The 26,253-nt window shown below is 47.5% G+C and overlaps 1 protein-coding gene across 4 annotated transcripts in view; it reads right to left on the reverse strand.

Annotated features, from left to right (window-relative positions):
* MYO7B (myosin VIIB) overlaps positions 1-21,334 on the reverse strand; it is a 92,102-nt gene extending 70,768 nt beyond the window's left edge. For 2 of the 4 annotated variants that reach the window (XM_034654336.1, XM_034654339.1), the window contains exons 1-3: positions 21,212-21,334; positions 8,847-8,888; positions 661-774 (exon numbers count right to left, since the gene is read on the reverse strand). In XM_034654336.1, coding sequence (XP_034510227.1) covers positions 661-774; positions 8,847-8,864 — 132 coding nt within the window. In that variant the 5' untranslated portion in view covers positions 8,865-8,888; positions 21,212-21,334. Of the gene's footprint in view, positions 1-660; positions 775-8,846; positions 8,889-19,770; positions 19,861-21,211 lie in introns of all 4 variants that reach the window. The other 2 variants (XM_034654337.1, XM_034654338.1) reach the window with 2 other exon arrangements.
* Between the last annotated feature and the right edge of the window lie 4,919 nt (positions 21,335-26,253).

Below are 26,253 nucleotides of genomic sequence, written 5' to 3' on the forward strand. Positions count from 1 at the left end.
TGGAGGCCAAATTTCCACATGCCCCATGCTGCAGCACCTCAACAAAGAGGTCCGTCTGAGGAGGACTGAGGGACCAGCTGGACCCCCTCCCCCTGCATGCCCTTCCTCAGGGCACCATGCTTGGCCGAGCTTGCTCCTCCAGCCCCCAAGTGGCTGAGCTGCAACCCTGCAGGCCACCCCAGATTCCCACATCTCTCTCACCTGGGCTGTTTTGTTCAGCATGAGCTGAGTCTCATCTCCTTCCTCCTCACATACTAGGGCCCTCTTCTCCATGTACCTTTCTCGAACACCTTTCCTTCCCTCCTTCTTGTCCTTCCAGCTCACCCTCCTTTACTTGGCAAACCAGCTTTCTGCCGCCCTCTCCTCTCTGCCACAGACCCTTCCCCACTTCACTCCTTCCTGCTCCCCTATTTGGCCTAGTTTTCCAACTACCAACTTGTTCCATGCTCTTTGATTACAGAAACACTCCCTAAGACAGAAATGTGATGTTTACCATGACAGGACCCCACTGTGGTCTGTCCTATCAGGTAGGTTCCCTCCACTGGGGCTCTGGAACCCCTGGTGTTGGGGAGCAGCACCAGAAGAGGAGTGGGGCTCAGGACCCTGGAGGGATGGGGTAGGGGTGGGCCCTGAGTCCCTGGGCAGCCTGGCCACACTGACCTTGCCCTCATCATCTTCAACCAAGATCTTGCCAGGCTTTGTTTCCTTGACAATGCACCCAATGGCCACGCTGGTCTTGTTGGCAGAGAGGGGGTTCAGCCACACATGGTCACCCTGGAGACAGAGAGAAGACAGTGGTCAGATACCTGCTCCACATTCCCCTTCCTGCTCAAGACTTACCCTCTGCTGGGGGCTGTCCCTTCCAACCAGGACCTCCCAAGGTGCTCTCTCCCCCACCCCTTCCTCCTACTCCTCCTCATCTTTCCCTCTCCTTCTTCTTCTTCTTCCCTCCTCCTCTGTCCTGTCTTGCACTTACCAGGATGGTAGTGGGAGGTGGGAGGTAGCAGTGGAAGATTCCCTGGCCTAGCTTGGTTCTAGGAAACAGACAAGCTACATTTGCAGTTAAACAGTTCCACTGTGAGGTGGAGAAAGTCTTGCCCTGTGAATAGCCCTAAAGCACCCAAACCCTTTGGGTGGGGAGAAGCAACAACTAAACTCTGAGTAGGTTTCTGCTAGCCTGCAACATGACGTTGACCCACATGGACTTCCTTCTGATCCAAGAAAGCACATCCCATTCAAAGAGGAGAAATCCTAAAGGAATCAGCATAGGTTTATGTACAAAGATACTAAAATCCAAAAGGAGGAAAGGAGAAGGTAAATTATACTCACCAGGGAAAAACCAACCAACCAACCAACCAACCAACAAAACTGCCATACAACAGTGGAAAGTTGTGGCCAAGTGTGTCACTGTGGTTTCCAAAATCTTATTCAAGAGTAGAATAGGGGCAAGAGATCAGAAATTAGATGTTGAGACAAGTTAAAAGGATGAGATGTGATTTGGCAAAGCTTGAGAAAGAAATGGAAGAAAAGAGATAGACATGGACCAGATACAAAAGCAGAATTGGAAACAGTAGGGGAACGAGCACTGCTAAAAGCACAGTGAAGATCACTGATGACAGGAGGAGAGAGTGAGCAGAATGACACAGAAATGTTTAAAGTGAGGATTAGGAATTAAAAGATAGATATGGAAGATAGATAAAAATACACATAAGTGCCCAAAGAAGGTAAGTAGAAATAAAACTCGGGAAGATTATTTAAAGATAAAATTCAAGGCAACTTTCCAGAAATTAAGGAAGCCTTGTGCCTGTGGATTGGAAGCACACTGGGTCCCAGGAAATCAAGACAAAGAAAAATCAGCTCTAGGACATATACTAGTAAAGTTTATTGAACTTAGAAAATAAAGAAATAATTTTGGGGGTGTAGGCAGACAAAAAGATAAGTTCATTTATAAGGAGAAAATTCGGGATGAAGTTAAATCCTATATGAGGGCTGAACCACTCCTACAAAGATCTCAAGAAAAGAGCAACCCACCTATTAGGATGGCCACTATCAAGAGAGCAGAAAACAATAAGTGTTAGAGAGGATGTAGAGACTTTGGAACAGTTATACACTGTTGGTGGGATTGTACACTGGTGTAGCCATGGGGGGAAACAACAGGGAGGTTCCTCAAAAAATTAAAAATAGAACTACCCTATGACCCAGCAACCCCACTTCTGAGTATACATCCAAAGAAATTCAAAGAAGGATCTTGAAGATATATTTGTACGCCCATGTTCATTGCAGCATTTTTCACAATAGCCATATGTGAAAGCAACCCAAGTGTCCACTGACAGATGAGCAAAAACAAAATGTGATATATACATACAATGGAATATCATGCAGCCTTAAAAAGGAAGGAAATCCTGTCATATGGTACAATGTGGATGGACCTCCAAGACATTGTGCTAAATGAGATAAACCAGTCACAAAAAGGACAAATGCTGCATTAGTCTTCTCATAAGAAGTATCTAAAGTAGTTAAAATCATAGAAGCAGAAAGTGGAAAGGTGGTTGCCAAAGGGTGGAGGAGAAGGGAGGGAAAACAGTGTTTAATGAGCACCAAATTACAACTGCAAGACAAAAAGTTCTCAGATATGTTGCACAACAATGTGAATATACTTAATACTGAACTATATGCTTAAAAATTGTTAAGATGGTAAATTTAATGTTATGTGTTTTTTACCACAACGAAAAGAAAAGAAATCAAATAAATTTTTCCCAGCCAAATTGTCATTCACTGGAATATAAAGGTAACAAACATTTTTGAAGATGCAATATTATTCCCATAAGCCTTCTGGAAAAAAAAATTGTGTAACAAACTTCAGTCGATAGTACAAGGAATGAAAATAGGTCCACACCAACACACATGATCATGAAGTTTCAAAATACTTAGAACAAAGAGGAAATCATGAACGTTTTCAAAGAGAAAAAAGTTTTATACGAAGGCTTAAAAATTAGAATGGTATCAGATTCTTCAACAGCAATGCTGGAAGCCAGAAGACTACGTGGAGTAAACATCTTCACAGTTCTCAGGGAAAATTCTACCCAGTATGGAATCCTATGCCCAACTGACATTCACACTTGACCAAACATAATTGAGACATGCAAGTTGTTAAAAAACATTTACCTCTTATGTACCCCTTCTCTAAAAGGTTTTGCAGGATCTGCTAGATCGAAAAGAGGGAGTAAACCAAGAGAAAGACCTCGGCTCCAGGAAAAGGGATTCAGTACAAAGGAGAGGTGAAAGGTATGTTCAGGGTGGCTGTGAAGGATGTATGCCTTTTAAGATGATGTCAAGATGTATGCCTTTTAAGTACAAGATACAGTCAAGCTATCCAAGTCAGCAACTCAGGGAGAGATTTCCTTCTGAGGATGAGATTGGCTGAACTCCCTATGAAATTGGAACATTTTGAGAGTAGACTGACATATATCGGAGAAAGCTGAGGATTAAAGTCATGATAAATACACAGAAAACCAAACAAGTGGGGAAAAGACAATGATAAAGTCTAGCAAAGGAAAGCACAGTGCTAGGAGTACACTGCTGGCTCAGTTGGGAGAAGCATTTACTCAGATAAAATAAGTAAACTGTGTATGCAGATCTGATCAAAGCTAGGGTTAACAATTTGGACAGAGACATAGGTAGCACACTTGTGAGTGCCCAGGATGGGGGTAGGCTCAAGGAGCTAAGGCCTTTCTTACATGGTGGAAAGTCAGTAATCGATGATGCCTGAAACCAAAAACTCAAATAGCACTGCTAGCATGTTCTTTCCAAACACAGAGGGAAATAGCGAAGAACCAATTAGAAGGTTTGATAGCGGTCACCTCTGAGGAAGAGGAAGCAGGGGATTGATTTTTTAAATGGTGTGTCTATACGACTTTATAAAAATGAAAACCAAATTAATGCAAGGAACAGTTGCTGTAGGATACAGAAAACCAGCATGAGCAATGTACTGGGCTAAGTGAACAAATCAAATCACATCAGAAATGTCAGAGACCCAGGAGAAGCTTTCTTACAATGAGGACGGAATTGCAGTGTGCAGCTGAAACAGCTGGGAGCTCACCACAGCGAGAAGATTAAAAGTCAAAGGTAGATGATGGGCGTCTCACAGCAAACTTGACATTAACCAGAGATGAAAAGAAGAGACACCATTTCTGATTCAGACTGGTGAGGAAGCGTGAGCCCGACCTGGGCTGGAAAAAGAAACCAAAGAATGTGACTTTTGTTCCCTCTATTTGGCCAAAGGTCTCCTAGGAAACAAATGAGAAGCCAGGTAGCAGAAAATGGAGTTTCTTCGTGATGTCTATCAGCAGAAAAGCTGTGCAAGAGCAGCAGAATCAGGAAGAGAATGAAGGAGAAGAGAGATAGCAGCAGCTGTGAGCTGCGGAGAAAGCAAGATTCTCTACTGAGATTTAAGAAATGGAAGAGGAGTTGCAGAAAGCAGGGAGAGGTGTCGAGTCCTCAGAGTCCTCGCTGTTCTTCGTGGTGGGAAATAGCTGACAACTAGCTGCAGGAAGAGCTCTCGCTGGAGAGGAGGTGGGAGTGCCCCCTCCTGAGACCGAAATGACTACAAAGAAGCTCAAAGACCTGAAGCCATGAACAATCGGTTCCTGGAGACCTGGTCCTTCACATTAATGTCTCCCAAAAAGGGTGGACTATTGGCCTACTCACTGAAACAGGTATGGTGCCCTGATGCCGGGTGCCCACCTGCCATGTCTTTCTCTTCCCATAGTAGAAGAGGTGGGCCTAGAAATGGTCCACATCTGCATGTACTTAGAAAAATGGACAGTCAGATGGGTCATCGAGGAATCTCCAGCAGCAGGTCTCTGGTCTATGTTCCAGTGCAGGTCCATCAGTAGACCCACAGAAGCCTGTCCCTTCTGCAGGGACAGATGGCATGATTGCTGCTGGTGCCAAAGACCCTGTTTTTCCCAGGAATGCCTCCCAGTGCCTGGTCATTGTGCCACCTCCCCATCTGACAAAGTGTGGTTGAGGATAACATATGATTGATTTACCAACCATAAAGCAAGCAAATGTTTATGGCTTCATGCATTGGGACTGGGCCAATCTAACAGAGAGGTGCTTTGAATTTCAAAATACTTCCAGCCAGTCTTGTGTATCGAAGGGTTTCCAGCCCCTCTGCCCACAGGTATGTAAACATTCATAGCCCTCATTTGGAAGGCAGATGGGGTTTCATTAATGTGACTGAAGACCATCCTCTGCCCAGGGCCTTGGGGTGGCTGAGAATGTGTGGCAGCACCAGGCTCTGGGTTTTCTCACTTGTCCGTAGGGTAGGGGTAGAGAAGCTGGTGATCATGGCAAAGAGGGAAGTCTGTTTGCATGCTCCTCCTTAATTTAGCTACCTTGTGTGTGCATGCACGTCATGGGATCCCTAAAGCCAAAATCAGGAAAAATCTAATGGTTGAAACAATACACTGGCAATGCAAGATCTAATCACCTTCTTCAGAAGTCTTTAACTTTTGTTTGAAGACTCCTCTCTCTCCAGTTCATGGATTTCTTAGGGAGTACCATCACTTCCACCTCAGGGGTAGGGCAAGTGATCCAGCCCAATCCTATCCCCTCAGCTGTCAGAAAGGGATGCTGTATCCAATGCATAATTTGAAAATCCTTAGTGTGTGGTCCAGGCCAGGGTTTCCAATAGCAATAGAGTTCAAACCACACATGAAATTGAAAATCTTCAGTTGGCCCCATTTAAAATATAAAGAGAAATGGGTGAAATTAATTTTATGAATGTTGTTTATATAATCCAATAGATTCAAAATATTATCATTTAGGGGTGCTTGGGTGGCTCAGTCGTTAAGCGTCTGCCTTCTGCTCAGGACGTGATCCCAGGGTCCTGGGATCGAGCCCTGCATCGGGCTCCCTACTCTGCTGGGAGCCTGCTTCTTCCTCTTCTACTCCCCCTGCCTGTGTTCCCTCTCTCACTGGCTGTGTCTCTCCCTGTCAAATAAATCATAAAATCTTTAAAAAATATATAATATCATTTAAATGGGTAAGCAATGTAAAAATTGTTAGTGAGATGTTTTACATTCTTTGTTCATCCTGAGTCCTTGGATCTGGCATGTGCTTTTGACTTACAGCACATCCCGGTTTGGAGCAGACACATTTGCAGCACTCAGTACAACCTGGGGCTCATGACACCACTGTGGACAGAGCAGATTTATCCCTGATCTTACCACCTGCTTCCAGTACTTTCCCAGACACACCATGACCTGGTTCCCTCTGGGCCTTTGCATGTGCTATTTCCTTTGCCTAGACCACTCTCCTTCACTGTACATATTCAGAACATCTAGTGGTCCTAAAGTTGTTATCAAAGTTTGGGATTATATGTGGCTTCCAATGACCCAATGTAACCCTCACAGCAACGGTATCATTATTCCTATTTCAGCACAAAGATGTAAGTGGTAATTTTGAGATTTGGACCATGGCCGGTCTGGCTCCAAGAGGTAGCCTGAGAGGGCAGGAAGAGGAGGTTCGAGCAGGTTGGAAGGAGAATGGAGGAGTGGATGTCCGCTGACTGGGGCAACAGGTGTGGTCTTTGTACCTCAGAAGCTATAGCGGTGTCTCCCCACCCTTGGGAAGGATCATCAGGTCACAAAGGGCACTACCTCAATGTCCTGAGAAGTCTCAGGCAGCCCCACATTCATCTGACAGTGGTAAGACTAAGGTCTAGAGAATGGAAAGCTTGGCCAAGGTCACACAGCAAACAGTGGGCAGAGCTTCTCAGAGCAGCAAGTTAACTATTTTCTTTGAGAAAGGAGCCCTCAGCTGCTGCTGGAGAAACCCCCACCTCACTTCTGGCCTGGGTGTACTTCTGAAGTGTGAAAATCAAATTTCTCCCAACTCAAATCCTCTTTTAATTCTAAGCGTTTACAGACCTGGGGCCGGTTGGTGGGAGGTAGAGGAGGTGAGTAGGTGTGCGGGGGAGGGGCCTACAGCTAATTGCTTTAAAAAAATTAAAGACTTTTCCCATGATGTAGTTATTCAACATGTTTGAATTTTCTTAACAATAGAGATTAAAGTAAACATTAAAGCTTATTGTAGACTGAATTGTGTCCTCCCCAAATTCATATGTCAAAGCTCCATCCCCCAATGTAACTGTATTTGGAGATAGCGCCTTTAAAAAGGTAATTAAGGTTAAATGAGGTCAAAGAGGTATAGTCCCAATCTGGTAGGATTGGTGTGTGTATAAGAGGAAGAGACACCAGAGAGCTCTCTCCCTCTCTCTCTTTGTGGAGTGAAGGAAGGCCAATGGAAGAAGGTGGCTGTCTGCAAACCAGAAAGAGAGGTCTCACCAAACACTAACTCTGCTGGCACCTCAATATTGGACTTCTAGTCTCCCAAGACTGTGAGAGAAGAAATTTCTGCTGTTTAAGCTGCCCAATGTGTGGTATGTGTGATGGTATTTTGTTATGGCATGGTTTTGCAGAGCAGACTAATAGCCCCTTTGAAGTCAGACAGACCTGGGTTCTAATCCCTACTCTACATTCCATGAGCTATATGGCCTTGGGCAAGTCACTTAAACTTTCTGAGCATCAGTTTCTTCATCTGTCGGACAGGGCAGCTTTACGGAGCTGTTGTGAAGATGTAATGGAATACGGGTCAGGAGCCTGAACAGTGCCCAGCACAGAGTAGCACAGATGGATGATATGTCCCCCTTATGCAGGAGTCGCTAGGACCCTCTGAAAGGATCATTGGTAAATCAGATTATCACCCTCTTCCCAAGGACCTTGCAATCTTAGAAGACAGAGCAGGCCCACAGTTGCAACTGAGAATAACATGCCTCCAAGAGTTATCTTTCTAAACTCAGCTTGAAGTTAGTCATGTTCCCAATGGGACACTGGGACCAATGCTTCCCATGAGTGTATTCCTTTGTGAAATAAGCCTGGCTTTGCCTTACAACTCGTGTTCCTCATGTTTCAAAATGGTTCCAAGTTTTAATATTTGTGATTACCAAAAGTCCTTGCAATTTGAATTTTGAGACCTGTATTCTCTCTCCAGCCCAGGACAGCCTATCTCTATTCTGAAAAAACAAAACAAAACAAAACAAAAAACCAAACCCAGCCACCCTTCTGTGACTCAGATATTTGGAGGGTTTGGTTTCAGGAGCCCTTGGTTGCTGGGGGATGCTGCCCCCAGTCAGCTGCGTGGATCCAGCAGCCAGAAGGAGACAATGGCCACTTTGTGGCTTTGCAAGTACAAGAAGAATATTCGGGGCATTTTCTTACCAAAAAGGAATGTCCACCATCTGGCTTTCCCAGGTTTGGGCTGGAATTCAGGGAGGGTTGGGGTGGAGGCTCTCCTCTGGGCTCCTCCAGCCCCCAAGGTCCTCTCATCCTGCATGCACCACCCCAGCTGCCTGGAGGCCTGTGCTCCCCACCCCAGGGCAGTGGCTCAGCATTTGCTTCCTTCCCACATGGAACAGTCTCTTGGCCACTGCAATACAGCGGGCACTTGTATGTCTGGTGAGCTGAGGGAAGATGGTGCAGAGCCCCAAGTGGAGATTGGGCCCAGTATTTGATTTCCATCCACTCTGAGCAAGCTCCCTGCAACTGTTGCAATGAGACAACAAAAGAGAAATCCCTTTGTCAAGGCATTTAAGCCCTAAATATAAGTGAGGGATGACTGCACAAGTGTGGGCACTCAGGCCCAGAGGTTGGCCGCACTCGTTTTCTTCAGGTAATATAATCTGTCTTGTTCCTAGTGCTCCCTGTCTCTGATGTGTTTGACTTGACTTAGCCTTATTAACTTCCCACATTAACCCTGGATGGAATAGATATAGTTCTTACCAGCTTGAAGGCAGACATCCTGAGCCAGGAGCTCCTCCCAGCCTGCGTGCAGAGAGAAAGCAGAATGTCAGTCCTTGTGGCCCTGCCTTGGAGCCCCTGGAGGCCAGGGGCCACGTGTGTACATCAGCATGGCCCTGAGCCCTGGGCATGGGGCCCTGGCTCAAGGAGTGACTCTTGAATACATGGATGAGTAAGTCACAGTCCCGTCCAAGTGTGAGAAGATGCTTTCTCAGTTTCTTCCATCTTATCTCACCTTTACTGAGCATCTATTTTGCGCTCAGTACTGGGCTTGACATGGGGAGTGTGGGTGGTTTTGAACATACTGAAGACAGTCCCTGTCATCCGGAAGCACAAATTCTATCTACTCAGACATCCGTGAAAACCAGTCATTACCCACACACTGTGGGGGGTCACTGAGGTAAGCAGCCAGGGTAGCTAGAGACGTGTGATGTACTTTATCTAAACCTCATAGCACCCCAAAACGCAGGTGTTCCCCCTTCTCTTACATGGGACCCCACAAGGGGCAGGTGACCCAGTTGGTTAGCAGCACAGCTGGGAATCCAACCCTGAACTGCCTCCTTTCAAACCCGCCCCCAGCACCTGGCTGCCTCCTGGGGCGGGGGGGTGGGGGGCTGCCTGCTGCTGTCCTGACCTGGAGCACAGGCACTGCACCCTCTTCTGTAGTGAGCAGCAGGAGGCATGCTGGCTCTGTTTTGTCCATCACTTTGACCCCTGCATCTAGCACAGGCCTGCCCCCAGGAAATGCTTGTTCAATGAAACTGTGAATGATGTCCCTGGAGAGGCTTTGACATGGACTTTAAAAGATGAATAAGAACTCACAGTGCAAGGAAGGGAGGACCTTCTCCAAGGGTGGTGCAACTTTAGCAAAGTCAGAGGGAAAAGTGCAAATGATGCTGGTGTCAGCATGTTTGGGCTGAGCAGAGTGAGTGGAGAGGTAAGAGAAAAGTAGGGGTGTAGGCAGCAGGTGAACGTGACAAAGAGCCTTTTGCTACTCTGTTCTGGTGGACAAAGAATTTTCTTATTCCAGTTTGAATTTAGTGTACGGGCACTTATATATTTAATGACAATCTAATTCTTCCACATTTGTCGAGCACCTACAGTACGAAAGGCAAAATCAGATTGTAGATGCCTTTTCATGGTCTGACTTTACATTTTTCTCTCTAACCCCAAAGGAGCATGGTACCTCCTGTCCTGCTCCTGTCCCTGTTCTCCTGGACTGGGATGTTTGGGGGTAGACAGAGGCTGAGAATCTAGGAAAGGTGTCCTTGGGGGCACTGCAGCCCAACATTCCCACTGATGCTCAGGGCCCTGGGCCTCCATGCCCTGCACTGACCCCATGGGAGTGTGTCTAGGATGGCGGGTGCCCGGGGGTGGGGTGGAAAGTGTGGCTCTGCCATCTACCAGCTGCACGAGCTGAAGCAGGTCCTGCGAGTGATCCAGCATGTTCCTTCATGAAAAAGAAATGGCTGGAGTTTTGCAGGGTCTCTGTGAGGTCAGAGACACACAGGGAGCACTCAGTGAAATGTTTGTTTGTGCCTCCAGCCCCTCCCCCTTCCCCGGAAGCACTTCTGAGGCTTCTGAGGGATGATCATGCCCAGGCCTGAGACCACATCTCCACTCCTTTCTCATGGAGAAAGAGGTCCAGGTGACCACTCATCACCCGCACACCTGCAGCTAAGGCGGAGCCAGCTAGGCGAGGCTTTGGAATCTGTTTTTTTTCCCAATTAGGTGGCAGAAACCTTGACATTCCAACAACGACCAGGTGGCCTCAGGGGAGGAGTTCCCATGGAGCAGATACTGCTCTGGGAGGAGATGCTGCTATCCCCATTTTATAGGTGGAACAACAGAGGCCAATAGAGACTTTGCCCCAACTATTCAACTGGTCAGAGGAGAAGGGGATTCTTCTGCCCAACTCCAAAATTCATGCACTTTGCCCTACTTCCTCTGCTTTGGGAAAGTTTAAGGGTCTGTATAAAAGTGCCAAGAAACTCTTACCTGAATCCTGGCTCCCAGCAGTTCTCCCAAGGGAGGCTGGTCCATCTCTCTACCTCAAATAACCAGTGAGAGATGGGTGGGAAAGACACAGAAGGGCATTACCCTTCTTCTGGCTGCCCACCGCTGCTCTGCCTCCTTGCTTGCCTGCTCCAGATAGAAATTTGAGGCCCACCGATGGTCTCTGGCTCTGTCACCCTCTGCCCCCTCACTCATGGCATCTGACCTCCATGGGCATCGCATCATCCCTCTCCAGACACCAGGATGTGCTTCACAGGTATCCCCCTGCCCATCCTGGACTCCCACTTCTCTGAATCCCAGACTCCAGTGACGTCCACTCCCCGGCTACTGGCCCTGGTCTTCTCATGTCCCAGAATTGCTCCACCTCAGAAGCCATGTCCTCTAGTCACACCCCAGCCCAGCACTATGCCCTCCGCCATAAGAAACTGTTCCTTTGTTTCATTATGACCCCTTGGCCCCTTTGTTTCTCTCGGTCTGTCAGCCTGCATCCTAGCCTCATTTCCTTCCCAGCCAGCCTGGACAATGCCTTACAGCTTTTTTGGAACAAAGTGGTTTTATAATATCCATAAATGTAATACAAATACAAAGTACAATAAACTGCATGACACATGGTACCCCTCTGGTCTAGCATACTCCTGTGAAGTAGGACTCTTGCTCTCATCTTGCAAAGTCCCAGCCCTGAGCCAAGCACAGCAGGGACGTGTCACACCACCTTGAAGACAGGCCAGGGCAGTTTCATGGCCTGTACCTCTTCTAGGACTTTAGAAATGCCTGAGACCTGCCCATGGGCCCCAGTCAGCTCTTTCTGCAAAACAAAAGACAAATCAAACCAACCAACCCTATTTCAAAGCTCCCCGCCCACTTCACTCACTGCAGAAAACCTTGATCTGCATCACTGAAGAAAAAGAAATGACCTTCAGCCTCCAGCTCCTGCCTACTCCTTTCCTTCTACCTGTGAGCACTTAAGGGACTGCCCAGGGGAAGGGATGCCCTGATGGCCCCCATTAACCCTTCCAGCCCTTCCCTCTCTGCACTCCTCCATTGGGGCTTTTGCTTTATCAATTACTGTAGTGGTTAATATATGTCCACAAATTCTTTGACACTCTTTCCTTCAAAAGATGGAGACTCATTCTCCTGTCCTTGAGTGTGAACTTAGTGATTCACTTCTAACAAATAGAATAAGGTGGAGGGATGGATGGGGTGTAGTTTCCGAGATTAGCCCATAAAAGGCTTTGTGGCTTCTCCCTTGCTCTCTCTAAGATCACTTCACTTGGGGAACCTTGCTGCCATGTCATGAGGACAAGCAGCCCTAGGGATGGGCCCACGTGGGAAGGAACTGGGTCTCCAGTCAACAGCCAGTAATCTTGAAAGCAGAACTTCCAGCTCTGGTCATGGTTATAGATGCCCACAGCTCCAGCCAACGTCCTCACTGTAACAGGCTAAATTGTGCATCCCCCCAATTCATATGCTGAAGTCCTAACCCCAGTCCCTCAGAATGGGACTGTATTTGAAGAGGAGGCCTTTAAAGAGGTGATGAAGTTAAATCAAAACTATTAGGGGGGGGCCTGATCCAACAAGACTGATGTCCTTGTAGAAAGAGGGAGAGGCACCAGGGAGGTGTGCGTGAGTAGAGGGATGACCATATGAGGACAAAGCAGTGAGAGAGCAGCTGTCTGTAAGCCAAGGAGAGAGGCCTTGGAAAAAAACCAACCCTGCCATAAATATCTATTGTTTAAGCTACTTGGTCAGTGGCATTTTGTTATGGCAGACCTAGAAAATGAATGGAAACCTCAAGACAGTCCTTGGCGAAAAACTGCCCAGCTAAGCTGCTCTTGGATTTCTGACACTTGGAAAGTGCATGAGATAATAAATACTTGTCATTTTAAGCTGCAGAATTTTGGAATTGTTTGCTATGTAGCAATAGATAACTAATACAATTACCCCTCACTCTTACATCTTCACCCATTCTCACTGTTCTGGCCTTTCCTCTCTGCATGAAGATAAACTCAGGTCTCAACCTAAAAATGAATTTTCTTGGCCTCATGACCCCCTCCAGCTATTGCCCTCCTGCTTTTGCTCTACCACCGGGCTCCTTGAAGGAGTTGTCTCTCTACTCCCATGCTTTCTCTACTCTCTCACCTTTCATGCCCTTCCCCGCATTCCCTTTGGCTCTGGGGGCACCCTGGATCTCCTTCCAGGGCCCTTTCCCTCACCTTGAGCTCTTCCTGTATGAGGGAGATGGTGATTGCTTTTGTCTGCTTGAACTGCCTTCTTCTATTCCCTTTTGGGGAAATTCTCCTTCCTTTATCCAAACTGTGTTTCTATTAAGGACCATAAAAGACATAAATCACAGTACCCCAGAGTCAGCCTGTGACCCAAACAAGAGCCAACCACAGTCTTTCCCCGAGATGTTCTGATTGGAACTGGGGATTGGTTTTCCTCTCTAGCCATTTGAAATGTGATTCCAGAACTGCCAGGGGCTTTTGTCCTAGTGTCCTGATAATAGATGATGTGAGAGAATAAATTTGGTAGCTGGAAAGGAAGGAGACAAAAGATAGAAATTCTGTCTCTGTCTCTTTGCACTTTGATTATTTGAGCTAAGCCATTTGGATTCTATCATTGAAACTGAAGAATTCTCACTGATTTGCTGGCCCTCATTCTACTCTCTTTCAGTCTGCACACTCCCCTTGCGCATTCCCACCGTCTCCCAGGGCCACCATCAGGATCAAAACACTTCCAAGTCCAAAATCAATGTCTCCAATGCCCAGATCCATCCTGAACTCCAGATCCACCAAGGCTCTATTTTCTGGATACGTCCAGCATATAGGTGGGCACATTAAACTCAGCATGACCACAGCAATTCATCTCCTCTCTTCCCACACCTGCTCTTTCCTATGAATTCTTTATCTCAGTGAATGAAACTAGCAACTGTGAAGAAAACACTTGAGTCATCCTATTACCCCATCTCTAAATGATCACTAGGATCTGAAGATTTCATCTGTTAAAACTTAAGGCTCCCAACTACATGTTGAAAGAAAGCTACTTTAAAAATAAAGACACATATTAAAAGTAAAGAGATAAAGATATATCATGCTAACACTAATAAAAGAAAGCTGTAGTAGCTAAAGTCATTTCAGCCAGAGCAGACTCCAGGGCAAGGAGGAATAAAGAGGGGCATTACATAATAATAAGCAACAATAAATTGGCCTGGAGTGCCAATTCTCAGAGAAGGCATGACATTACTTAACATGTATGCTCCTAACAACAGAGCATCAAAATATATGAGGCGAAAATTGGTAGAACTACCAGGAGAAAAAGATGAATCCACTATTATAGTTGGAGACTTTAACACTCCTCTGTCAGGAACTGACAGTCCGGCAGGTGGAAAATCAGTAAGGGCATCGCCAAATTCAATAACGTCATTAATCAAGTGAAGGTAGTTGGCGTTTTTGAACACTTCATCCAACAACAGCAGAATCTATATTCTTCTCAAGTTCATGTGGAACATTCACCAAGACGGACCCACATTCTGGGCCGTAAACATACCTGAACAAATTTAAAAGAATACAAATCATGCAATGTCTGCTCTCAGACGATGATGGAATTAAACTAGAAATCAAAATAGCAGAAAAATCCCAAAATGTTTGGAGATAAAGAAACGTATTTCTCATTAACACATGAATCAGGGGTGCCTGGGTGGCTCCAATGGTTAAGCGGGTGCCTTTGGATCAGGTCATGATCCCAGGGTCCTGGGATCAAGCCCCACGTTGGGCTCTCTGCTGAGCAGGAGACCTGCTTCTCCCTCTCCTTCTGCCTGCCACTGCCCCTGCTTGTCCTCTCTCTCTCCGTCAAATAAGTAAAATCTGTAAACAAGGGGCGCCTGGGTGGCACAGTCGTTGAGCGTCTGCCTTCGGCTCAGGGCGTGATCCCGGCGTTCTGGGGTCGAGCCCCACATCAGGCTTCTGCGCTAGGATCCTGCTTCTTCCTCTGCCACTCCCCCTGCTTGTGTTCCCTCTCTCACTGGCTGTCTCTCTCTGTCAAATAAATAAATTAAAAAAAAATCTTTAAACAAAACACATGAATCAAAGAAGTCTCAAGAAAAAAATTTTTAAATGTTTTCAAGTAAATGAAAATGAAAATACAACTTATCGAAATTTGTGGAATATAGTGAAAGATGTTCTTAGAGAGAAATTTGTAACACTGAAAGACTATATTAAAAAGGAAGAAAGGGGGCGCCTGGGTGGCACAGCGGTTAAGCGTCTGCCTTCGGCTCAGGGCGTGATCCCGGCGTTATGGGATCGAGCCCCACATCAGGCTCCTCTGCTGTGAGCCTGCTTCTTCCTCTCCCACTCCCCCTGTTTGTGTTCCCTCTCTCACTGGCTGTCTCTATCTCTGTCAAATAAATAAATAAAATCTTTAAAAAAAAATAAAAAATAAAAAAAAAATAATAAAAAGGAAGAAAGATCTAAGGGGTGCCTGTCTGGCTCAGTCAGTGGAGCATGTGACTCTTGATCCTGTGATTGTGAATTTGAGCCCCACACTGGGTATAGAGATTACTTAAAAATAAAATCTTTAACGGGCGTCTGGGTGGCTCAGTGGGTTAAGTGTCTGCCTTTAGCTCAGGTCATGATCCCAGGGTCCTGGGACCGAGCCCCACATTGGGCTCCTTGCTCCGTGGGGACTCTGCTTCCCCCTCTCCCTCTGCACCTCCCCCTGCTCAGCTCTCTCTCTCTTTCAAATAAATAAAAAAAACTTTAAAAAATAAAATATTTTTAAAAATAAAAAAGAAGAAATATCTAAAATTAATAATCTAAGTTACCACCCTAGGAAATGGGAGAAAGAGAGCAATATAATCCTAAAGAAAGAAGGAGAAAAGAAACAATAAAAATTAGAGCAGAGATCACATTTGAAAACAGGAAATCAGTAGAAAAAATCAAAGAAACCAAAATCTGGTTCTTTGAAAACATCACTAAAACTGATAAACCTCTACCCAAGCTAAACAAGAAAAAAAGATAGAAGATACAAATTTATATCAGAAATGAAAGAGGAACATCCCAAGCATAATTAACTTGATCCCATGGACATTAAAACGATAAAAAAAGAGTATTACGAGCAACTAGATCCCTACAAATTTGGTAACTTAGATGAAATAGACCAATTCCCTGAAAGACAAAAACAGCAAAAACTCACACAAGAAGAAATAGACAATTTGAATAAGCCCATACCTATTAAAGAAATTGAATCAATAATTAACAACCTGTCAAAAATGAAACCATCCCTAGATGGTTTCACCAATGAATTTCGCCAAATATCTAAGGAAGAAATGGGAACCTTCTCTCTAATATCTCCCAGGAAACAGGAGCAGAGAAAACACATCCTAACTAATACTATGAGGCCAGTATTACCCTAATACCAAAGCCAGATAAAAGACATTGAAAGAAAGGAAAAACTAGAGGCTTTCTCACCTCCTGCCCAACACTTAGTCCCCTGTCATGGTTCCCTTGGGAGACTGGAAGCTTTGCAAGTAGACTTGTTGCTTCTGGTCTCTCCAAAAATTATTCTTCATTCCACCAACTAAGCGATCTTTAAAAGATGCAAATAATTGACATGTCACGTGTCTCCAAAGCTAGAAGTGTGCCATATCTTTTTTTTTTTTTTTGGTTTGTTTTTAAGTAGGCTCCACAGTGTTTCAGGCTGTAACGTGGGGCCTGAACCCAGGACCCTGAGATCAAGACCTGAGCCGAAATCAAGAGTCAGATGCTCAACTAACTGAACCACCAGGTGCCTCGGAGTGTGCCATATCTTTATGGCAGTCAGGTCCTTCAGGATCATGGCCCGCCTAGCTTTTCAGTCATGTATCTCACCTCTTCTCCCATAGGATGCACTGAATTTCACGCAGTTCCGGAAATAGCTCACATTCTCACTTGGGTGTCTGCATACTTGATCTGATGTAAGTTTGGCAGGAGCACATACGCACGCATGTCTGTACCCACACACAGGCACAAGCATCCTCTCATGGTGCAGCTATAATGTCCTATCTCAGCTCTTATCCTTGTTTTTATGCATCAGTGTGTGTGTGTCTCCCACACTAGTGAGAATCTTAAGAAGAGAACTGTGCCCTACTCGTTTCAGTAGGGGCTCACAATATGCTTGCTGAATGAATGGACGGAAGGATGAGTGGGTGGGTGGGTTGATGGATGGATGGCCACGGGGAAGATGGAAACAGCCCTGCTCCCTATCCCAGGAAAGCAGGTATGGCATTGCCCCTGAGGGAAAGCCCTGGGGTATTCACAAGCTCCTGCCTTTTGTTAGTGAGATGCTTTCTTTTTAGCTTAGGTGCCTTTGTCCAGCCCTGAGGCAGGTCAGTATGTTGCTGAGCCCATTGGGGTCAGTGTCCTGCACTGACCCCAGGGTCTACCTAACCTCAGGCACCAGAATGGGGGTGATGATCACCTGAGGGGAGAATGGTGAGCTGCTGGTTCCCAAAGCCCTTCTCAGAGCTGCAGGATGTCTAAAGCCACACACATACCACAATCATGTACTCCTGGGGATCATTGAAGTGGAGCAAGGGGGAAGGGGTAAGAAAATGCTGAAAGGCGAATGGGGAGAGAATCCAAATGTTGCTGGGACCAGGAGGGGTTGTCTGCCCTGTGGTGTGTGGGGCACACAGGAGGAGGCTGGAATCTGAGAAGCAAAGCCCACACTGAGACTCTGGTTTATGGGAAGCTCGTCTAGAGGAGGGTGCTATGCTGGAGGGATGACTAAGCATTGCCCAGGGAAGCAGTGCAGAAAGGGTGTCTGGGGCTGGGGCTGGGGGAGGGACTGAGAGGCTTGGAAGTTACCCTATGTCACCAGCCAACTCCTCCAGAGTCAAGGGCCCCTGATGTGGATTCTATCACCCCAAGGGCAACAACGGCTGCATGGTGGGCGTAGGTGAGAAGGGTGACCACTCAGTGGAAGGCAGCCCAGCTCAGCAGGTGACAGGGCCCTGGCTGACCATCCCACTGCAGGCACTCAAGATAGTCAAATAGTCCCAGAACACCCTGGCCAGTCCTCAGGAAGGGCATTCACATCCTGTACTGAAACTCGCGGTTTACCTTCATCCAGAGAATAGCTTCTCCTGAGCTTTGATTTGGCAGAGTGCCCTCGGCCTGCCCAGAGACAGCTTGGAAGAGAGGGCCCTTGAGAAGCCCTCTTGACTTTACAGTTTTTGCCAATGATATTTCCTTGCTTGGTATTCCATTTATGACATCCCAACAGGAAAGATGGGCTTCTTCTCAGAAACTGGCTTGTTCTTAACAAGGGCATGTTTTAAACTTGTCACTGCTCATATTTAGTTTTTGCATTGCCCACCAGGAATCTCACAGTAAACTTGGTAGCTGTATTTAGCAAATATACTGGGCCTTCCTCAACTAACCTTTCTCTAGACGAATTGTACTTTCGTACCTTAACCTTCCCTTCATCTTGCTTTCTCATTTATCTTATTTTTGATTCTGTTACATTATAGTTATCTCTGCAAGCTGCTTCAAATGACTCTCTTTTGTTTACTTTTTTTTTTTATTCGACAGAGATAGAGACAGCCAGCGAGAGAGGGAACACAAGCAGGGGGAGTGGGAGAGGAAGAAGCAGGCTCATAGCGGAAGAGCCTGATGTGGGGCTCAATCCCATAATGCCGGGATCACGCCCTGAGCTGAAGGCAGACACTTAACCGCTGTGCCACCCAGGCGCCCCTCTTTTGTTTACTTTTTGAATAAGGCATGTGATCTGTGAGAGGGAGATTTACAGATACATGTACCTGGGTATGTCGATCTATTCCACTGCATCATGGTTCCTTTGCCTACCGTGAGCGCTCTGTCCTTAGCCTCCGGAACAAAGCAGGGCCTCAGACTGTACTCAGGCACTGTGCTGAGAGTTTTCCAATAGAAGTTTACTGATTTAATCTGTACAACACTGCTGCAAGGTGAGCGATATGGTTTGATTTGACAGATGAAGAAACTGAGGCTTCAGGTCCCACACCTGGTAGGTGACTGAGTGAGGATTTGAACCCATGCTTGTCTGGATGGGAAGTCCTTGTTTATTCCACTTTACCCCTCTCCTTAGTCTGATGTGCTGCACCCTCTAGGACTGCACTGTCCAATATGGGAGCCACTAGCCATATGTGGCTATTTACATTTAAATTCATTTTAGTTAAAATGAAAAATTCGGTTCCTTGGTCACCCCAGCCACAGTTCAAGTGCTCAGTAGCCACATGTGGCTGGTGCTACTGTATTGGACAATGCAGAAGAGAACATCTCTATCCGCACGGAAGGAGAATCTACTGCCTCCTTAGTCCCGCACTCGGTTCCTGCTAGGAGGCAGTAGTGCCCAAGCTGGACTTGTACTTTCTTCCCTCTGCAACTTAGTGATCCCTTGCCTTAGCCTGGAACATCCCAGCTCTCCACCTTGTCATCGAGCCATCCTTTCCTACACAGCGCACTTGTCCTTTCACCTCCTTCTCCGTCACCCTCCCCCCTTCCCACCCAATCCTCGACCCCTGCAATCTCCTCCTCTGACCCTTGATGCCTGTGAGTGAGGTCTGTACTCCTGGTTGGGTCACTTTTCCTTTGCACAGTCTTACCTCACCAGCCCAGCGGTGAAGGAACGTGGTATACACTGCTTGATCATTGAGGAGGGGGACAAGAGAGTCTAAAATGGCATTGGATGGAAAATACGACTTCATTCCTGGCTTTACTTGCCACTAGCTACTCCGTTCCTCCATGCAACATATCTTCCCCAAGTGCCTCTTCTCTGCCATGCCCTGGGTGGGTGTGGGGGACAGAGAAATCCTGAGGAGAGCCAGCCTGTAACCTCAAGGTGCTCATAGCCAGTGGCCTGGGGCAGAGAAATTTACCCTCCTTCATCTCCACGTCCTCTTTTGTGAAAAACGTGCAATTCTTGCTCTTCTTCCCTGCAGCTTGTCATGTGCCCTGAAGCAAGAGCCCTTGTGGAAGACATGAAAAGCATGCAGTGATATAAATGCATCTAGGTAACTGGGAATGTTTGTCCTGCCAGGTCACCTCCACACAGGGCTATACACTCTGAGCGCCTGGCCGCATACCCAAGTGAGGGTGCAGCAGGGCCCGAGATGGACACACATGGACAGGCCCTCTGGGAAGAGGCACCTCGCGAAGGCCAGACAGCAGGGTGCCCAGCAGGTCCTGGGCAACGGGGAAGGTTTCCTACCGGAAGTGTTATTGAGCTGCATGGTTCTTAAGAGATTTACTGGGGCTGTGTGCTCTAGGCCTGGATGGCCGAGTGGAGAATTTTTTTGTTTTTGTTTTTTGTTTTGACTAAAATCTTGAAACAAGTTTAGGGATTTTATGGGTTAGAACAAAATTCAAATCCAGAATTACAGAGTATGGCCTTAGGGGGAGGCCTGGTTGTGAGGAAACAAACACACACAATTTAGGAGATTAAGGATGGGGCCCCACACCCGCCAGCTGCCAGAGCCTCCCAATTCTGCATCTCAAATTTCCTCATCTGTGAAATGCGGACGGATGCCCACCACGCAGGCAGCTCAAGTGAGGCAGCTCATGGAAACCCATGGTGGAGTCCTTCCCCCAGACACCCTGTTCCCCCAACGACACAACCCTCCACTCCAGGAGGCTTTGAGGTCAGGCAGGAAGGTCCTGCCTCACCTAGGCACCCAGGCCTTTCAGATTTGATTAACACATTTGTCTGCAATTGTCCAAGAAGGTACACAGCTGAGACAGAAGAGCCTGGGCTTTGGAGTCTAGTCTCGACTCTGCTTCTTTCTGTGGGCACCCCAACTTCCACGGTCCTCAGTCTCCTTGTCCATAAATTGGAGTGTGCTGGGAGGACGCAGTGAGATAGCATGTACAGTGTAGCTGCCATCTGGAGGTGCCAGATCATGGGCACCAGGCTGTCCCTCACGCCCCATAATTCCTTGGTGAATCCTTGTGCTATGAGAAGACTGGCGGCTAGGGTAGACCCCACCCTGGCCACCCCCCCAGCCAGTGAGTCTGCTTTCCTACAGCAGAGGGCCAGGGCAGCTTCTTCTCCTCCTCCGCGGCCCCCCCAGGCCGGCCCTGTGCTGATGGAACAAGTTTCTGGGCTGGGGTTCCTGGTTTCCTGGTTCCGGAAAGGAATCTCCAGCTCTCTACTTCACAGGCCTTTCCCACCTTGTTTCCAGGTGAGCCCTGCAGTGCTTCCCCAGATCTGTGCCTCCCACGTTCCATCCAGCCACCTTCCCCCTGAGAGGTGATTCCCTCCTCCCATCCCAAAGGCCTGGGTCCATCTGGCAGGCAGAGAAGCCTCTGGTGCTCCCTTACCTTCTCAGGACGGGTGTCTTGCTGACTCCCTTCTCCTCCACCCCAGGCACTCTGAAAGAGCAGGTAAAGGAGGCAGTGCCAGGGCTCTGGGTGTGTCAGGGAGTAAGGGAGAGGAGGAAGAGGCAGAAGGGCCCCAAGAGGAAATGGCCCAGCAGTCGGGCCCACGTAATTTATTACAGGACTTTGTCCTTGGGCTCCAGGCACATCCACTCCCACGTGGCTGCTGCAGCCCTAGCCAGCAGAGCCTCAGTGGCCTGATCTTTAACCCTGGCCTCTTCAGCAGAGAGTCCCCACAGGCCATCAGAGTCTGCTCTCCACGCACCTATTGCTGGCCACCAGCCAAACCCCATGGTGACAATCAGCTGATCATCCAGGGAGTTCAGCATATTTCCAGGCATCACAGGGACTCCAAGGAAGCCCACGCAGGACCTCTGCTCCCAAACACCCCATGTCCTAATTGGGACACACACACAGGAGATGTTGGGAAGCCTATATCAGAGCTAAAGGCCATCGGGGCAACTAGATTTTCAGCAGGGCCCCTGGAAGCAGAGGCAGCTGGTTTGGGCTGGGTTTCTGCAATGAGGCAAATACAGACCATCCAGGTGGTGCATCCTGCATAGGGAGAGGTCCTGCTGGAAGGGACGGGCAGTCCTTGGAAGTATGAGGATGAGGGCTCTAAAGGCAGGTGGAAGATAAATCCACAGGAGGTACTGCTCAGCTGTAGCCCTTTCCTCGGGTGAAGAGAGACCTTGCTTGGTGGTGCTCATAGTTGGCCCAGCTAGACCCAGTCAGGTTTCTTTCCAGGCCCAGGGTTTGCGAGGCACTTGGGAAATGCAGGCCAAGGTGTGGGAAGCAGCTGTCATCTTTTAGATAGAATTGAGGCTCCATCAGGGCAGGAACCCTGACCTTGGCCTCTTTTGGGGACAGGAACCAAGAGCTGGTGGGAGAGAGCAGTGTAAAGTAGATAAGCGGCAGAGCTGGAGATGGTCCCAGATGGAGGCAGAGGCCATCACTGCCTGACAGTGTTCTGTGTTTCCTGTGGGGGTTCCTTGCAGTCCCAGCTTCCTTCTGCTAAACACTCCTTCTGCTGAAACAGCTTTCTTACAACCACGCAGCCCATGCCAGAGGTAGAGAATAAGCTGGGGGATGAATTAACGAAGGGCCATTTGGAGGAAGCCTGTACTCTGAGACTTTTAGCCAGCCCCTTACCCACTCCCCATGAGTGCTGTGCCCTAGTCCTACCCTGGCCTCTTGCTCCCTAAAATCTCAGCCAGTTTCTGGGCCAACACTTGTTTTGGGGGGATTCATGTGGCATATGGTTTCTATAGTTTGGAAAGATATCATCTCACTCTCAGAGGATTGGCACAGCTGCTCCTGGCAGCTCCCGGAGGTAAATGGTGCGCCGCTTGCTCTGGGACCCCTGGCAGCAGGCTGGGTCCTCAACAGCCTTCTTCCTCTGCCCTTGTGCAAAAAACCAGGAGAATAGAATATGTGTGCAGATGAAAGCTATTTATAAGATATCTCTAACCAGAGCCTGTCTTAAACACAATTTGACAGAAACACATTTTGGATATCTACAAACAAACTTGTTTCCTGCTTTGTTTTTTTACATTCGACATTTAAATCAAACACATTTTCTTACACTGTACCGAACTCTAACCACCAGTCTTTAGAGACCGAGTTCTAGTCCCTCCTACAAATGCCCCATCTTTTGTGTAATCGTCCTCCCTGGATGGACATCAGGAAGCACCCAGTCCTCTGCTATTATCCACGACACTGCAATGAACAAATCTGTGCTCACAGCTCTGCTTGCGTTATGACACAACAGGAAAGTTCCAGAAGGGAACTTACTGAAGCACGGGGCCTGAGTGTTTTGTTGCTAACCCCTCTCAAGTGGCACATTAAGTCCTCCCTGCCAGCAAAGGGTGTGCATGCGGTTACTGCAAGGACCTGGCCTGGCTGCCGTGTGAGTTGGCAGGGCTCACAGGGGGACAACCTGAGGGACACTTCTCCTGGAGCCTCAATTGTTCCACTGCTGAGGTACTCCAAGCTCTGGAAATCAGGGAGAGGGGCTGAGGGCAGTTAGGGCAGGCTCTTCCCTGTCACACCTGTGACAAAACTTGGCTTTCCTGCAGCCTAATGTGACTGCCACAATTCTCCTCAAGATGCAAATATTCTGTTAACCCTTAAAAATATGTTTCTGAGGGGCACCTGGGTGGCTCAGTCGGTTAAGCGTCTGACTTCGGCTCAGTTCATGATCTGAGTCCTGGGATGGAGCCCTGACATTGGGCTCTGTGCTTGGTGGGGAGCCTGCTTCTCTCTCTCCCTCTGCCCCTTCCCCTACTTGTGTGCTCTTTCTCTCTGTCTCTCAAATAAGTAAATAAAATCTTTAAAAAATATATGTTTCTGAGCTGAGCCAAAATGCCTCCATAGGACAACTTAGGTTTCGTTCCATTTCTGCCCAACCATCCAGCCCATTGTAGTATCACCAGAGTGAAAACAGAGCTCTTCCTTTCACCTCTACCAACACATCCTAGAGCAACTTGAAGTGGCTTGTTTCCTGGTGGCCCTAATCTTCCCCTCTGGCCTACAGCAGCCAAGTTATCCATTAACGCTATAAAATGGCACAGCTGACAGCATAGGTCTCTGTGACTGAGCCACTCTTCAGATAGTGTTAGAATTACCAGTCTCAGGGAACTAGCATTTACTGAGTGTTTGTAGGTGCTGGGCTCTTTGCAGGTGCCATCTCATATCATCATCAAAACCCACAAATTCGGGGTGCTTATCCTCATTTCATAGTGAGGAAGTTAAAACCAAAGAGGTTAAGAAACTTGCTCATGTCACACAGCTAGAAGTGGCGGGGACAAGTTTTGAATGGAGGTCGACATGACGCCAAGGCCTGGGCTCAGCCTACTTTACATCACACCATGCCTCACACCAAGCACGCCCCCCCCGCCCCCCGCCGCCCCAGGGATTGTGTTTTTAGAAACTTTCAGGGAAGGTGCTTCCCCAACTTCCTCGCCCTCGCCCAGGATCAGAAGAGCCTCTCACTTGGGAGGGCAGAGGTCTCTGAGGTTCTGAGGGCAGAGGAGTATCTGGGAAGGGGCGAGCCTTAAATCCTTCCTGCAAACGCAGGGATGCACAGGACAGGAACGTATATCTCAGGACACATTTTATCCGCGTAGTCCAGGGTTTCTTGCTCTGGGCACTACTGACCTCTTGGGCTGGATTATTTGTGGGGGTGGGGAGAGCACTCCTGTGCACTGTAGGGTGTTCAGCGGCAGCCCCGGGCTCCACCCGTTAGAGGCACTCCCCCAGTGGCATAATCAAAATGTGCCAAATATGGCCAAATGTCTCCTGGGGGACAAAACCATTCCCAGTTGAGAACCAATGTATAGCTCATAGGTCCAGGTGCAGCTGAGGCTGAAAGAGGAAAACATCAAAGGCCAGAAGGGGACATCCTCTTGGATGAGGTGACGCCGCACTTGGCCTCCTTGAATGGCAGGAAGGGTGCAGAGAAGGGGCTATCGGACTGGTGCCCCCAGGGGACATGCCAAGGAAATGACTATCTTCAGGACAGCCCAAGCACTTCATCCTCCTTTGATCGGCAACTATGAGATAGACACTGCTGGACCAGGCAGAGCTTGGATCCAAAGTCCTGATGAGCCAAGGAGGCATCCACCATTTCAGTCCTGGAGGAAATGACTCATTTCTGATTGTGCTTTATCACCATAACCCATCTGAGGGATCCACCCAAAGGCTTATCCAAAGCAGCAGGAGGGGCAAAGCAGGGACACAAAATGGAAGAGTCCCTTCCTCCCCTCTGGAGGGCTGTGGGAAATCCAAGGGATAAATCTTGGTCTTAGGTACTGGTATTTAAACCTGGACCACTGCTCATAAACGGGGGGCCTCTGCGCCATGACCAGGGTCAATGGCATCCTGGTGATTAATTTGATTGCCCTGGGGAGGTTCAGGTAATGGGAGGAGAAGGCAAAACTTGATTATATGGCAGTTCAATAAACCAGGGAACCAGGGAAATGATGTTGATGATGCTGATTATGATGATGGTAATGGTATTTTGTCTAACTCTTGGGAGAGGTTGAGGGTGCCTTGTGAAGGGCTTCCTTTCTGCGGAGAGAAGCATCAGGACAGAGTTCTTATCCTTGACTGGAATGCTCTGTGTGCATCAAGACCAGTTTCTTTTCCTTCTGGTCCCATAGCGAAGATACTCTTTCCAAACTCACTCACAGAAGTGGCCATGGAATGAAGGTAAGTACTTGCTCCACTTCCAGGCCCTGTGATGTCCTGTGCTCTTTTCTTCCCTCTGCTGGTAACATGCAGAGTATCCAACAGTGGATTCCGAGGCCCTAAGGAATGGTGAAGCCACAATATGAAAAGAGGCTGGGTTCCTGAATGACCCCTGGGAGCAGAGTACCATCTCCATCCCACCACTGACCTCACTGACCACATATACAAGAGCAAGAAATAAATATTTGTGTCAAGCCACTGAAATTTGCTGTTGTTATAATATTTAACCTGCCATGATTAAAACATGATCCCTCTCCCATCCAAATCTGCTTTTGTCTTTTAAATACCAGCTAGAATACTCTTCTTCCAGGAAGTTGGCCCTGACTGCTATAGTTCACTCTAGCCTTTAATGCCTACAGCCCTTTTTACTCAAATCACATAATTTACCTCTTAGCATGTATTTTTTTCAAAGTAGGACTTCCTGATGGACTATAAGCTTTTCAAGACAAGAATCATGTTAGATTTCTTTGTATCTTCACAGTGCCTAATAAAAATAATAACTATCATATATATTATTTCCCTGGAACCATTATTTATATATAAACACATTTAATCCTCACAACAACTCTATGAGATAAATACTACTATTATCCCCAACTCATAGATGAAGACACAGAGAGGTTAAGTAATTTTTGTCCAAGTTCACACAGCTAGAAAATGATGAAGCCAGGATTCAAACCCATAAACTTGGGGCACCTGGGTGGTTCAGTCGATCAAGTGGCTGCCTTCAGCTC

Source organism: Ailuropoda melanoleuca, chromosome 2 (genome assembly GCF_002007445.2).
Source record: "Ailuropoda melanoleuca isolate Jingjing chromosome 2, ASM200744v2, whole genome shotgun sequence".
Classification (NCBI taxonomy): domain Eukaryota; kingdom Metazoa; phylum Chordata; class Mammalia; order Carnivora; family Ursidae; genus Ailuropoda; species Ailuropoda melanoleuca.